Raw genomic sequence first — 15401 nt, 5'->3', positions numbered from 1 at the left:
CAGTTCAATATTTAAAAAAACAACTCGTGTAAATCTGGTACGACACAGCAAGCCATGTAGTATTCTCTATGTACATAATAACTTATAGAGAACAGACATGAATACAATCAAGTACATGAAAAGCATGTTCCGGCACACAGAAAACAATCGTACTAACAACTCCACATACATGATCTACACTAATTATAATGTACTTCTGACAACTCGGACATAACTTTGGCAGAGCTACTGTATCTGTATCTGTAGGGTACGTCGCTAGCATCCAGATTGCTGGCTTTGGCGCGACGTACTGAAATTATACAAAGTGGATTCACAGCGCGCGGCGCGTTGTGCAGCGTTGCGATTTACAACGCGCGGCGCTACGAGGAGCGCTGCGATTCACGACGCGCGATGTATTCTGCTGTTACATTTTCTTCACAATCACAAAGTTTACAACAGCTACATCTATCTGATCTATTTGAGAAATAAAACTCAATAAAACGAAAAACAGAGCTCCATTCTCTCTCTCTCTCACTCTTTCAACTGAGTTCACCATATATCCGCTGCGCCGACTCGGATGTAAAACGTGCCTAAGTTTCGGCCTTGAATACTTGGCAGTCATATCACTACATGTCATTGCAATGGCTTCTACTATATGGAAAGCAGCTGAGTTTTTAAACTGGGATGACATTTTTAAACAAGTATCCGAGTACAGTACCGCAGAACCGCTGTTAATCGGTGTAACACCAGTTAACACTTCAGCAGCCATTTTGGAATTCGCGCATGCGCAGATCGTTTTTTTCGTGTTTTTTTTCCCCGGTTGATTAGAACGCGTATATTCAGTCTGCAGAAAGTGCAATTTTGTAGTCTTGCAGCCCTGAAGTTGCTTTTGAGTGTCAAAAGAAAGAGTGTAAAGGTTCTAAGGATTACATCGGGCACACAAATACGCGATTTTTCGTGTTTTTCTGGTTGATTTGAACGCATGCGCAGATCGTTTTTTTTCGAGTGTTAGCCTTTTTTCTCCTCTTTCGGGTTCCTTCTTCGTTCCATGTAAGCGCTGGAACTGTTAACTGGTGTATAGATTCACTTGAGATAATATAATAGAGGTAGGTGCAATCAATTGTTGTTAAAAATGTTGCTGATAATCATACATGTACAAAAATAAAGCGCGTCAACAATCTGCGCTGGTGAGAGCTTCTTCTTCTTCTGCGTTCGTGGGCTGAAACTCCCACGTACACTACGTGTTTTTTTGCACGAGTGGAATTTTACGTGTATGACCGTTTTTACCCCGCCATTTAGGCAGCCATACGCCGCTTTCGGGGGAAGCATGCTGGGTATTTTCGTGTTTCTATAACCAGAGACATACATACATACATTCTATCTATGTCTCTGCTATAACCCACCGAACTCTGACATGGATTACAGGATCTTTTTCGTGCGCACTTGGTCTTGTGTTTGCGTGTACACACTGACGGGGGTGTTCGGACACCGATGAGAGTCTGCACACAAAGTTGACTCTGAGAAATAAATCTCTCGCCGAACGTGGGGACGAACTCACGCTGACAGCGGCCAACTGGATACAAATCCAGCGCGCTACCGACTGAGCTATATCCCCGCCCCGCTGGTGAGAGCAATAGCCGCGCTCTGGGAATCGCTGCGCTGCACAACACGCCGCGCTCTGTGAATCGCCGCGCTGCACAGCGCGCCGCGCTCTGTGAATCGCTTGCCGAAATTATATCTCGGAACGTTTCCGATCCTACTTTTGTCGTGGATTAGGCGTAGAGACGACAAAACTTCCGGTGGAAGAAGAGAAGCAAGGAACTCGAAGGAACTGTGTTTTTACCAGGGATTAATGAAACCCGAGCGTGGGCTGTGAACTGTGCGTAAGTAAACATTATGGAACTGTTTTTCTTATCTTTAACGATGAAAAGTTATGAAATGGACGATGCCAGATGTAATTGATCATCACATCGGTGACACGCACAGTGAGTCGAGTGACACTGTCACGACTGTGCTATTTCCTCGTTCAGAGGATACCAGAGACAGAGAGAAAGTATAAAAATGTCGCTGATGATACCGAGTCTAGAGGCTTGATTTTGCCTAATGTGCCTAGACGTATTTGTATGTGGTAATGATTACACAGATATACGTTTTATTACGCCAGTGTTCCTTGCCCTTCTATAGTTACGTATTTCAAAACACATGGATCAGAACTGTAGATAATGAACCCGGATTCTCCTGCACTTGATACGGAATTAAGAGTTGAATTACGCAAGAATGACCAAGTCTCAGAAGGAACTGATTGAATCCTTGCATCTGTCCGCGTTATCCGAGTAAGCAATCTTTGGAAAGTGTGTGTGTGTGTGTGTGTGTGTGTGTGTGTGACACTAAGTAGGCTATACACTGTCAGGAGGTGTAATACTAATCACGGTGGCTGCTGTTGCGCCTTGGCCGTGCTTGGGTCACAACTTCTTCCAATGTCATTGTTGTTGTTGTTGCCGACTAAAGTGTTAAACCACAATTTTAGTTTGGGCTCGATCTATAAATTATAATGTAATTGGAATGTAATTATATTCAGCTAAACTGGAGTGATGCTACCACATCATTTTTTCATCCAGCATATCAAACTTCATTCCAAATTATCGGAGAGACAATATCGGCCTTCTGTCTCGTAGGAAAGGTAGTTCGGGAAAGATTAATATATATATATAGCACTTTCCACACAAACCGAGCACCGCAGAGAACCTATAATTTCTTCACATTTATTTTAAGATTAATATATATATATGCGTAACATTAAAATTCCAGAATCGGTTCACAACGGCAAAACCGTCGTAATCGAAAGAACTTTGATCCCTGCCATGATAAAGTGGTGTAACTATAGAATTCCCGAAACAGATTAACGTCAAGAAGGCGTGACAGTAGCCACTGCCTAAAATAAAAGCCTTAAGAAATGTAAATTTAAAAAGAAAACTACTGGTAAAGGAATGAAGAAAAGATGTGGCCTAAAAAGGGCTCTTAGAGAAAAAAACTCACAGGGATAGAGGTTCCTCTGTAAAAGAAACAAGTCGCGTAAGGCGAAAATACAACATTTAGTCAAGTAGCTGTCGAACTCACAGAATGAAACTGAACGCAATGCAACGCAGCAAGACCGTATACTCGTAGCATCGTCAGTCCACCATAGCACGTTTTTCTGTACCTCTCTTCGTTTTAACTTTCTGAGCGTGTTTTCAACCCAAACATATATCATATCTATATGTTTTTGGAATCAGGAACCGACAAGGAATAAGATGAAAGTGTTTTTAAATTGATTTTGAAAATTTAATTTTGATAATAATTTTTATATATTTAATTTTCAGAGCTTGTTTTTAATCCAAATATAACATATTTATATGTTTTTGGAATCAGCAAATGATGGAGAATAAGATGAACGTAAATTTGGATAGTTTTATAAAAGAATTTTTTTTTTTACAATTTTCAGATTTTTAATGACCAAAGTCATTAATTAAATTTTAAGCCACCAAGCTGAAATGCAATACCGAAGTCCGGGCTTCGTCGAACATTACTTGACCAAAATTTCAACCAATTTGGTTAAAAAATGAGGGCGTGACAGTGCCGCCTCAACTTTCACGAAAAGCCGGATATGACGTCATCAAAGACATTTATCCAAAAAATGAAAAAAACGTATGGGGATATCATACCCAGGAACTCTCATGTCAAATTTCATAAAGATCGGTCCAGTAGTTTGGTCTGAATCGCTCTACACGCACGCACGCACACACACATACACCACGACCCTCGTCTCGATTCCCCCCTCTATGTTAAAACATTTAGTCATAACTTGACTAAATGTAAAAAGTTAACTCAGAAGTCAGATGGAATAAAAGCAAAAGACAACAACAACAACAAAACAGTCAAGAAAAATTAAAATTTGCTCAGGTCTGAAATCACAAACACATGCACGCACTCAACTTGCATAAAATGCACACATTCTCACACAATATCACATCCATATGGAGAGAGTTTATCACATTTACACATGTATGTATATGAACACAAATAATACTGGCACCCAGTTTTCATGTTAACAATATTTTTGTTCTGATGATCAAAGTGGGGTTTGTAACATCTCACAGTACAGGTCTTTTTGTATTGTTTGTTTCAAGTTAGACATGTCAGTAATAGAAACTTGAAGAGGGAAATTTCATAAAACAGGGGACTAACATCGCCATACATCCTTGTTGCAACTGACTGTGTATGGTATGTACTGGTGGTGGACTGGTCATATGGTGATTGATTTTTGAGTAACAATTAAAATTAGTATTTTATTTATTCATTGCTTTAGATGGGAACAGGGTAGCTTCCGGTTGTTAGAGGGTTAAGGCCCGCAACAACTGATCAAGGCATCCAAATCGCAGAGGGGAGCAGGGAATGGGTTGCGCCCCATCTCGCAAGCCACCCACGGAGGCAAAACGACGGGCACGCAACATCCGTATAAACAGTAAACAAAACCACTTTGTTCCTTGATGGAGCTTCGGTGTTGTTGATTGCACAATCTCTTGCTGTTGTTGTGCTGACCCTGAGCAAAAAATGTGTGTTTGTTGTTGTTTTTCCGTTCGGTTAATATTTGACTAAATTACAGTACCTATTTAGCCAAACTGGGAATCGACAGGGATTCGAAGTGATGGTGTATGTATTTGTATGTCTGTGTAGAAATATTCCTGGAAAAATTGCCGGACAGATGCTTATGAAACTTTATACATGTAGACGAAATCTTCAGGATAATATCCCCACAATCTAAACAAAATTTGGGTGATAAATGGATTTGATATTGTCACATTCGTCCTTTAAAAAAAAGTTGAGGTCGCACAGTGGCAACCACATTTTTCATTCAAATTCTTTGTATCACACAATCTTTGACCCAGTCCTCGCTCATGACTATGGAATAGCAATTCAGCTCAGAACCTAAAAGAATAATAAACCAGTTTGTTATTTAAAACTTTTATTTGAATATGAAACTGCAAGGACAGATTAAGAAATTAGGGTTAGGGTTTCATAGTACCGGTACATGTATTCTTTATTTTTTCCTGAATCCAAAAATATATACATATGTTGTGTTTGAATTGAAAATGTACTGAAAAAATAAAGAACATCAGTTTGTTGCAGTAAGATTCATAGTTGCTTTTTCAAAAACCAGTCCGCGCTGTCTGGGTTGAGGGGTTTTGGCCAGCCCAGGACTTACAAGTCTTGATGACAAAAATACAATGTGTTAAGTGTTATTGTTTTAGGCGGACAGATTTAATAATTTATGTTTTGACATCGCTTAACGTGACTGATTCAGTGATTTAATTCATCTCACTCGGTGAAAGTTGCACAAGCTTTGGGGGACAATTTGCACTATTTGACAGGTGGAGAAATCTTCTCCTTTGTGATCCTGTGGCTTGAAAATGTACAGATATTGAAGCTGATACTAATGATACCATTATTAAACCCTGGGATATTTATGATTGCTGGTAAGTTAAGCATAATTTTCAAAATCTTTCATTTGGAGAGTGATGTACAGTTCTATGTGAAAAATATTGATTATTATTCGTTCAAGAGTTTCTTTAGTTCTGCCTTGTTTTCACATTTAGTCAAGTTTTGACTAAATGTTTTAACATAGAGGGGGAATCGAGACGAGGGTCGTGGTGTATGTGTGTGTGTCTGTGTCTGTGCGTGTGTGTGTGTAGAGCGATTCAGACTAAACTACTGGACCGATCTTTATGAAATTTTACATGAGAGTTCCTGGGTATGAAATCCCCAGATGTTTTTTTTCATTTTTTCGATAAATGTCTTTTATGACGTCATATCCGGCTTTTTGTAAAAGTTGAGGCGGCACTGTCACACCCTCATTTTTCAATCAAATTGATTGAAATTTTGGCCAAGCAATCTTCGACGAAGGCCGGACTTCGGTATTGCATTTCAGCATGGAGGCTTAAAAATTAATTAATGACTTTGGTCAATAAAAATCTGAAAATTGTAATTAAAATTATTTTTTTATAAAACGATCCAAAATTACTTTTATTTTATTCTTCATCATGTTCTGATTCCAAAAACATATAAATATGTTATATTCGGATTAAAAACAAACTCTGAAAATTAAAAATATAAAAATTATGATTAAAATTAAATTTCCGAAATCGTTTTAAAAACAATTTCATCTTATTCCTTGTCGGTTCCTGATTCCAAAAACATATAGATATGATATGTTTGGATTAAAAACACGCTCAGAAAGTTAAAACGAAGAGAGGTACAGTAAAGCGTGCTATGCAGCACAGCGCAACCGCTACCGCGCTGAACAGGCTCGTCACTTTCACTGCCTTTTGCACTAGCGGCGGACTATGGTCATTGTGAAAAAATGCGGTGCGTTCAGTTTCATTCTGTGAGTTCCACAGCTTGACTAAATGTAGTAATTTCGCCTTACGCGACTTGTTTGTTTGTTGTGTGTGGTACCGGTAAATGTCAAAGACTTTTTGAAGGTATGATCACAGACAGATGGACATATAGATTTATGCACTTGTGCTTGGAGAGTCACACATAGGCAGGCACAGATATTAACTCACAGCCATGATGCTTACATGCACACTTATACACGCACACACACACACACACACACACACACACACACACACACACACTCACACACACACTCATACTGTAACAGAGAGTGGTAGAACATGGGCTTGATCACTTCAGTTTTTGCAAAGAGTTGTTGCTCTATGTTGCATTTTCCTGTGTAAATGGAACTTCCCTCTCCAAACAAGACAGCATTGATATATACTATTAAAGAAGTGATGTGATAATAGAATGGTAATGAATTTTGTTGTCAGATTTTTCTAGAATCCTAGGTCCTAGGCTGCATTTATGGATAGATGTGTAGTAAAACAGTTAAAGGGTTGACATTGTTTCTTAATAATATAAAAATTGAGTCCTAATGTCATAGAAATTGCTCTAGTTCAGTTTCCACAGCAGCTCAGCTTCATTGCAAACCGTTGTTTTGTGTTGTTCTGATGTGCTTTGGTATCAGTGGTGCAAAGTATCTGTTGCTGGTTTGTTATATGTGCGACTTGCAAGGCTATGAATTTATGGTTTCAGGGATGAGTGTGTAATTATTGATTTTGTGAAACGTAGTGAAATATTGACACAACCTTCTTGTAAGTGTACACATGATAGAGATCTTTGAAAATCTCAGTATCATATCTTGATTTTTAGATTTTAGAGCAGGGAACTGTGGATAGTTCTTTAGTTCATTTGTTCATTTACACTCATTATAAAATCAATTGAAAACAGTCATTCCTTTGGTGTCCTAACGACAGAAATTGATAAGATGCTCAACAGTAACATTAACATATTTTATGTAGTTAGAGCTGGGACAGTTTATCAATTAAAGTACATGTAGTTATCATGAAGATTTGACATATTTAGCAGTTGAGATTGTTACAATGTAACAGAAATACATTTAATACTGTTGGAGTGATACATGTCTTGCTTGCAAGAACCTTCTAGAAGAATGCTATTGGATCATCTGATAAGTCCGAGTTCAGGTATAAAAGCCTCAGCCAATAATAGACAGAGCCTTTGCTATTGCTGATTATTGCTGATTATGAATTTCTTTCTCGTTGCAGTCATTGAAGCTACAAGCATCTTGGACTTGGAAGCGGACAACAATAGCTACCGCTCAGGGTCAAGACAAAGGCAGTCAATTCCTACCAGTCACCCTCTTACCCCTCAACCCCCTGTTAGTGCTGGGAATCCTGGAAGCATTATTGTGCACTGACATATTGCAGGAGCTGCTGAAATCTTGTAGAGAAAATAAGATCCCCTCACTTCCAGATTTTATGATCTCATGTGTTCAAACCACCAGTGAATTTTGAGGACTTTTTCTACAAAAGTCAAAAGCAAGGAAAAAGACAGAAAATGACAAGCACAGGAGAAGATGTTGTTATTGGGTACAATGTGTCTGACAGCGAGTTTGTGAAACAGCTTGCAGGTGAGTTAAAAGTTTTTTTAAGATCCACGGAAACAAGATTTTCTTTTTAATAGTTTTTGCCTGTTAATAAAAACAGCTATTATATGACAATAGTATGACAACAGTATTTTGAGAACTTTAATTATCACAAGGTCAGATGTGTCAGGTAGTTTTGAATGTCTCTTGAGATCTGAACACACAAATTTCCGGTTTGATTTTAACACTAATTAAAAAGCTTTAGCTTTGGGTCTTGTTGTTTGGTTTAGTTTTGGTTGTCCTTTTTAACATTCAGTCAAACACAGTCAATTTTGAATACAGCAACTGATTGAGAGCATTTGAGGTAAACTAAAGAAAATCGCATTTAATTCTATGTTTAGCTTTTTTGAAAGAATCTTAAACAACTGAGGCAGAACAGCCTTTTTACTGTTTCAGGAACTCTTCGTGATGAAGGTTACACGGTATGGTATGCTGACCCCAACAGTGACTCGTCCAGTATGGGGAGCAAAACACAGGCTATTCTGGCCTGTAAGGTTAGTAAGAATTTATGCACACCCAGCCACCCACCTATGCACTCACTCTCTCTCTCTCTCTCTCTCTCTCTCTCTCTCTCTCTCTCTCTCTCTCTCTTTCTCTCTATTTTTGACCTATACAAGTTGAGTCTATCATATTCTGGAGCAATTATGTGGAACGCCATTCCAAATATAATTAAATTACGAATTCATGAAACATCATTCAAGGAATATTACATGCTGTTTCTTTTACAAAACTTATAAAAACTATTATCAAGCAGCTGGCAAAATATAACTGTACTCTCTGATTATATTGAAAAACATGATTATATGTAATTCATGAAGGATTTTTTTTTATACAAACACATATTTCCCTGTTATATATAATTTTCAAGCATTGCTAAAGAATCCTAATGCATCTTAAAATGTCTTATTGGTTGCTTGACATGTTAATTATGGTAAATATGTCATTTGTACTATTGTTAAACTTATCTTTTATTTCTTCTTGTTTGTTACCCCTCAATGGGCGAGGGCCGGATGAAAAGAAGCATGTATACATTGCTTATTCTGTCACCCTCGTAAAATAAATTTCAATTCAATTCAAAATTCTCTCTCTCTCTCTCTCTTTCTCTCTCTCTCTTTCTCTCTCTCTCTCTCTCTCTCTCTCTCTCTCTCTCTCTCTCTCTCTCTCTCTCTCTCTCTCTCTCTCTCTCTCTCTCAACCTATCTCTCTCTTTCTTGCAAAAGCTGTGCACATAATTACAGATGTAAAATACTGTTTTCTACCTGTACAGGTGTGACAGTGGAAGACTATTCAGCACTTAAATTTTTTCTCCTTTAAAAAAAAATTCATTGTTGTTGTAAATGGGTTTTGTTTTGTTTATTAGTATTTTTTGACTGCGTGATTGCAAGAAACCTTTTTATGGCCTGTACTGTGTTAACCTCCGGCATGATTGCTGCAACTCATTTGCAGCGAGGTTGCAGCTCAGGCTATGGTGAGACTTTTTGTTCTATAAAAGGTTTGCTGAATTTTCCTCATTAACCCACTGTGATATTGAAACTGTCTTTTTGTTGTTGTTGCAGGTGTTCATCCCTGTGATGAGTCACGAGTCAGTGGAGGATAAGCAGCTGCAAGAACAGCTGTCCCTGGCCTACGTGTCCAACTCGTGTATCTTTCCCATCGGCACAACCAGGCACCGCTTTCTGGCACCCAAGCTCAGTGGAGGAGCGTGAGTGTTTGATTCTTTCTTTTGTCTTGTGTTGGCTTTGCTGGTTTGTTTGTACTGTCAGTTGTACTTTGCTTGTTTGTATGTTTTTAATTTTTTTTTATTTGGGTTTGTGTGTTGTAGGTATTGTGTGTGTGGGGTTGTTGTTGCTCTGTCAGTGTATATGTGAGGAAGGTTGTGTGTGTGGGGGGAGGGGGGGTCTTTTTTTTTGGGGGGGGGGGGGGGGGGCATCCTTTGGTCTGGCTTGGCTGTTTAAAGTCTATAAGGTCTGTGTCACTTGCTCTCAAGGTATTCGTCATACCAGTCAAACGTTTGCGTCTTTTTGTTTTTCTGACAGCAAGCTGATTCTGGCTAAGATCAACTGGTGCTTCGTCCTCAAGTCAGAGGACTACAACAAGAACATCAGCAACCTCATCAAGTGCATGGAGCTGGACATGAAGCGTCTCCGTGACAACCCCAACCCCAGCAGCTCCGGCAGCACCATCACCACACACGGCGTCAGCATCAACCTCACGCACGGACTTGACCTTGGCGGGTCGGACGGCTATGAGGGCAGCACTACACCAGACGCCGGACCCTTGTCTCAGTCCATGGAGAAATACACACCCTACTGGGAGAGACACTTTAAAGGGAGATCATCTGTCCCGTGGTTGGAATTTCGTAACAAGTTTTTTGAGGACTATGGCCACTTGATCGACGAGGAGTACCATGAGAAAGCTGAGGAGCGGAAAAAGATGATTGCAAACTTGATGTACAAGGACATTTTCCGTTGCTCGCCGATGATAGAACATTCAGCATTTGAGGCTTTCTGTTCTCTCCGCAAAGGGTCACCTCACCGGTTCTTCCATTGTGTTCAGGATTATCTGCTGGCGTACATGTCGCTGCGAGAAATCATCAGCATGGATTCCAGTCTGCGCATCACCACCATTCAGAGTCTGGGTGAGACTGATTGATTGGTTTCTGAACAAGTTGTACATATATATAGTATGTAAGCCCAGTATGCATTATGACTTGCACCAACACAAAACAATTTTTTCACAAACTATAAGATTAGTATTTTCACGATCTGCTATGTATAGATGCAGTTTGTAAGTCCTGTTTGCATTTTGAAGTGCACCACACAAAATAATGTTGAGTCATTGCACACAGTTTATATTCAGCACTTACACTTTCTGTAGGCTTAGTGAGTCTGTTGAATTTTTTTTTATTGCAAATAGTCAGCTGCATGCACTTATTTCTGTGTACTTTGTAGGATCTTATTTGTTAGCATCTGGTCGAAGAAGCTAACAATTGTTTTTAATTAACAATAACATCAAATGTGATAAAGGTAAATACAATGTATGAGTGGCTGACAGCACACTGTTCTGTTCCTGGTAAAAATGAAGCGTAGAAGTGAAAGAGCAAAAGTTACATGAGACATGTGTTTGACTTTCAGGCAAGTTCCAGTTTCCAGCCATCGTGACCGGCTTGGCTGAACTTCTCACAGATTCTGACGCCAACATTCGTGCTGTGGCCGCCATTGCTTTAGCTAAAGCAGGTGAGCCCTCGATGAAAAAGCATGGGTTTATTTTGTTGAAATTGTTTTCATATACCATGGTCAGGCTTACCTGATCTGTCAGTGGGAGCCTAGCAGATGCAGCATTGTTATGGCGAAGGCTCAGAAATATGCTGCACAAGGGCCATTTCTGTTTGAGAACCATTCTACCTGCTTAAGCTGGTATCATTGTTATCTTTGGCAACAAAAGACTGTTACTGGTGGGAGGGAGGGTGTCATGTTATTTATATTTTTTTTACAATTTTCACTACATGTATCTCATGCCTGAAAACTGTGACAGTTTTTATATTGGAAAAAAAAATGTTTGTGACGTATCCACCCCACTGCATCAGGTAAAGGTCAGAGCAGCACTGTGCAAAAGCTTGTCAGTCTGCTGGAGGATGAGGATCGTCTGGTGCGAGAGAGTGCCTGTCTCTCCCTTGGCTACATGCAGGCTGTGGATGCTGTGGACGCCATTGTGGACAGATGGTGAGAAAAAAAGCATTGTGCTTGATGAGAGAGTTTGAACTTAGTTTTGACGGGCACAGTGGCCAAGTGGATAAGACATTGGCCTCCTAATTGGAAGATCGTGAGTTCAAATCCCGGCCTTGGCCGCCTGGTGGGTTAAGGGTGGAGATTTTTCCTATCTCGCAGGTCAACTCAGGTGCAGACCTGCTAGTGCCTTAATTATCCCCCTTCGTGTGTACACGCAAGCACAAGTGAGAGAGTAGAACTTACAGAGCAATGACACCATATGAACTTACTTACAGGGATAATGTGAGTATGTAACTCACAAAGACAATGAGAGAGTATGAACTTACAAAGATAATGAGAGTATGAGCTTACTTACATAGTACTGTTTGCGGAAGGGGCTGTCTTCGGAGGCCTAGGCAGAATGGATGCGTTTTTTGTTTTGTTTTTTGCTCTAGGGAGGGGCAGATGCCTGTCATGATTTCATATGAGGTTGTGCTTAATTAATCTGTAATCACACTAATTGTTGTGGTTTACAGTTGATCCCTTTCGGACCACGTTAAAGGCATACTAACGCACTCCCGTGTTTACAAAGTGTAGTTTGCCCACAATCGATGTCAAACGCACCATAAGACCATATAATGACGATATGTCACCATGCGCGGACCATAATACATGCATTACAGCTTGTTCTAGCCTCTGAAAAAGTGAGGATGTCAACAAAGCCGCGGTGTTAGCTCCCTTGCATCAACGTTACATGTGTTGCCAAATCTATAAATAGGACCATCTAGATCAAAATAAAAATTCAAATATCTCAACATTTAAGGGCTCCTAGACCACAATATTTTGCAGGGAACTTAATTTAGTCTGTCTCCAGCTCTGGGTAAAGCAATTAGCGTGTATATTCATCAGCTTTCTATGCCTTTAAGATGTTCTATGTGTTCTTCTTTTCCTCAATAACAACCGTAAACAATGGATGTTTTCAGGCGCAACGACCCCATCTCCACTGTGCGAGAAGCAGCGGAACTTGCCCTCAGCAAGATGAACGTGCCGGCAGCACAGCGCTGCATCAAGGTCACACAGATTCTGTCCAGCGAGATGTCGGCACTCAAACCTGTGGAATAGATCGCACACTTGACCAGCCGTAAGAGAGCCTACTGCCTCATCTTCAAGGCACACTCCTTCGGGGGGCCGGGTAGCTCAGTTGGTTGAGCACAGGCAGGGGCAGACACTGTCAACTTTATGTGCAGACTCAGAGACGGTATCCTTGTCCAACCCCCTTGTCACCAGAGGCATGTTAAAGACCTCGGTCATTCTGCCATAAGTGCAGGTGGCTGATTACATCTAAACATGCTAGCTTTCCACTCGGAGGAAGCGACTCGGATTTCCCAGCAATGGCATAATAAATAACATCAAATGGCCAAGTGAATAAGACATTGGCCTCCTAATTGGTTTGTTTGTTTGTTTGCTTAACGCCCAGCCGACCACGAAGGGCCATATCAGGACTGGGTGGCCGAGTGGTAACGCACTTGCGCTCGGAAGCGAGAGGTTGCGAGTTCGACCCTGGGTCAGGGCGTTATCAATTTTCTGCCCCCTTTCCTAACCTAGGTGGTGGGTTCAAGTGCTAGTCTTTCGGATGAGACGAAAAACCGAGGTCCCTTCGTGTACACTACATTGGGGTGTGCACGTTAAAGATCCCACGATTGACAAAAGGGTCTTTCCTGGCAAAATTGTATAGGCATAGATAAAAAATGTCCACCAAAATACCCGTGTGACTTGGAATAATAGGCCGTGAAAAGTAGGATATGCGCCGAAATGGCTGCGATCTGCTGGTCGATGTGAATGCGGGATGTATTGTGTAAAGAAATTGCATCTCACACGGCATAAATAGATCCCTGCGCCTTGAGTCCGAGTCTGGAGATACGCGCGCGATATAAGACTTCATATAACATAAAGTAAATGAAATGAAATGACCCCCACCCCCACCCCCACACAAAATGCTACCCACAAAAAAGCTGATAACTTCTACCTGTTTTGTGGGTGGCATTTTAGGGGGGTCACCCTGTACTTAGTTTTGAATAAAGTAGTCCTGTGTTGTCTGTTCCAGCAGTAGAATGAAGACGGCTGTGTTTTTAAGTTATATGTGATGGTGAAGTTTGTTGTTGGTTTCTAAGGTCCACAATCCTGAGCTCGATATTGGAGAAAATTTTATTTTTGTGAAGCCAAAATTTGGGTGTATTATCTTAGATTGTAATTGTCCAGATGAATGAAAATTGACTGGAAGGTTAAAAAACAAAAGTTGATGATGATCATGATATATGAAGTTAGTTACTTCTTGTTGTAGATGGCCTAACTTTTGTGTATTATATTGTAGACTGCTTGAGGGGTTGCTTTAGCCCATTTTGCACACAAGCACCAGGCACAAGTAGCTTCATTTTGACACCATGCTGCGCTCTGCTCTGTACAGTTAAGAGTTAAGGGCAAACATAGATGGTACACTCATTGCTTCCTTCAGCCGCTATTTGCAACAGACTTGAAGGCATAGTTCTCGTGAAAACTGTTTGGCTCTTAATCTCATACATGGCCAGGCTTTAACAGGCAACTACTTCCACACATACGGAAAATCAATACCCTGACTGTTTGCTGTGTTGAGTGTGAATTTTTTGTATGAATGAATATATGTACCGTACTTTCCGGGTCATAAGGCGCGACTTTTTTCCTCGAGTTCGACCCCTGCGTCTTGTATAACGAAGCGCCTAATCCGTGTATGAAATACAAAAAAAATCAAAGAGACCGCTTGAGTACCAGTCAAACAACTTGTGATAATGCATGTTTCAGCTACTAGGTACTGCCCTGCCTTTGATCTGGCCGCACACACAGATTTCCACTCTGTTAAACTCGGTCACTGACCGGTCACTGACCCCGGTGCAGGAAGTGTTTCCTCTCTCAGATATGACAGGGGAACCACCTCTCATGGCAAAAACTGGGTCATTGACCCCTGGGAAGAAGGTCGTGTCTATAAACAAGGCCACCCAGCTATCACAATGCCTTTGATCTGGCCGCACACACAGAGCACACATATTTTCACTCAGTTAAAGTCGGTCACTGACCGGTCACTGACCCCGGTGCAGGAAGTGTTTCCTCTCTCAGATATGACAGTGGAACCACCTCTCATGGCAAAAACTGGGTCATTTTGGTGCGCCCTATCGGCCCCCTGCGTCCAATGGGTGACTGGATAACAATTTTTTTTTAAAAGAAGGGGGTGCGTCTTGTATAACGAAGCGCCTTGTCACCCGGAAAGTACGGTAGTGCATTTGCAAAAATTAATACTAAAAAAACTAAATTCCCACTATTCACAGAAAGAACCCAGGATGTTCATTTCTGGTATGTGACCAAGCGGAGGGATAGTCTAATCCCATGTTTAAGCCTGGCCAGATCTGATATTGTGAGCCAGAGGAGAATGCCTTTAAGGCTGCTACAGATATCTGTTGAAGCAAGGGGAACTGTTTACATGGGAAGAAGTGTGCCTTTGAAGCCTTACCTGTACATTCACCATTTGCAAACAATCCACAGATTGGCATCAGGACCTAATGGGAAATCAGGCATGTTCTGTCTTATTTGCCTGCTTTTTTTACAGGACCGCACAGAGCACAGCACACCTTTTCAAATGAAGCT

General features: G+C 40.7%; 1 protein-coding gene across 1 annotated transcript; it reads left to right on the top strand.

The window, feature by feature from the left end:
- The first annotated feature begins 1770 nt into the window (after positions 1-1770).
- LOC138975884 (uncharacterized) lies at positions 1771-14367 on the top strand. The gene is made up of 8 exons (XM_070348660.1): positions 1771-1862; positions 7644-8008; positions 8420-8517; positions 9579-9724; positions 10059-10660; positions 11157-11258; positions 11609-11744; positions 12713-14367. The coding sequence occupies exons 2-8, from the start codon at positions 7936-7938 to the stop codon at positions 12849-12851; spliced, it is 1296 nt and encodes a 431-aa protein (XP_070204761.1). The 5' UTR covers positions 1771-1862; positions 7644-7935; the 3' UTR covers positions 12852-14367.
- Positions 14368-15401: the final 1034 nt, after the last annotated feature.

This window comes from Littorina saxatilis, linkage group LG9 (genome assembly GCF_037325665.1).
Source record: "Littorina saxatilis isolate snail1 linkage group LG9, US_GU_Lsax_2.0, whole genome shotgun sequence".
NCBI lineage: Eukaryota > Metazoa > Mollusca > Gastropoda > Littorinimorpha > Littorinidae > Littorina > Littorina saxatilis.
This window is presented reverse-complemented; position numbering and strand designations above follow the sequence as displayed.

Bases quoted from the DNA above. Each gene is read 5' to 3' on its own strand.
- LOC138975884 (XM_070348660.1), top strand. From the start codon at position 7,936: ATGACAAGCACAGGAGAAGATGTTGTTATTGGGTACAATGTGTCTGAC. The intron at 10,661-11,156 runs GTGAGACTGATT...TTTGACTTTCAG, and splicing joins CACCACCATTCAGAGTCTGG to GCAAGTTCCAGTTTCCAGCC. The intron at 11,745-12,712 runs GTGAGAAAAAAA...GGATGTTTTCAG, and splicing joins GACGCCATTGTGGACAGATG to GCGCAACGACCCCATCTCCA.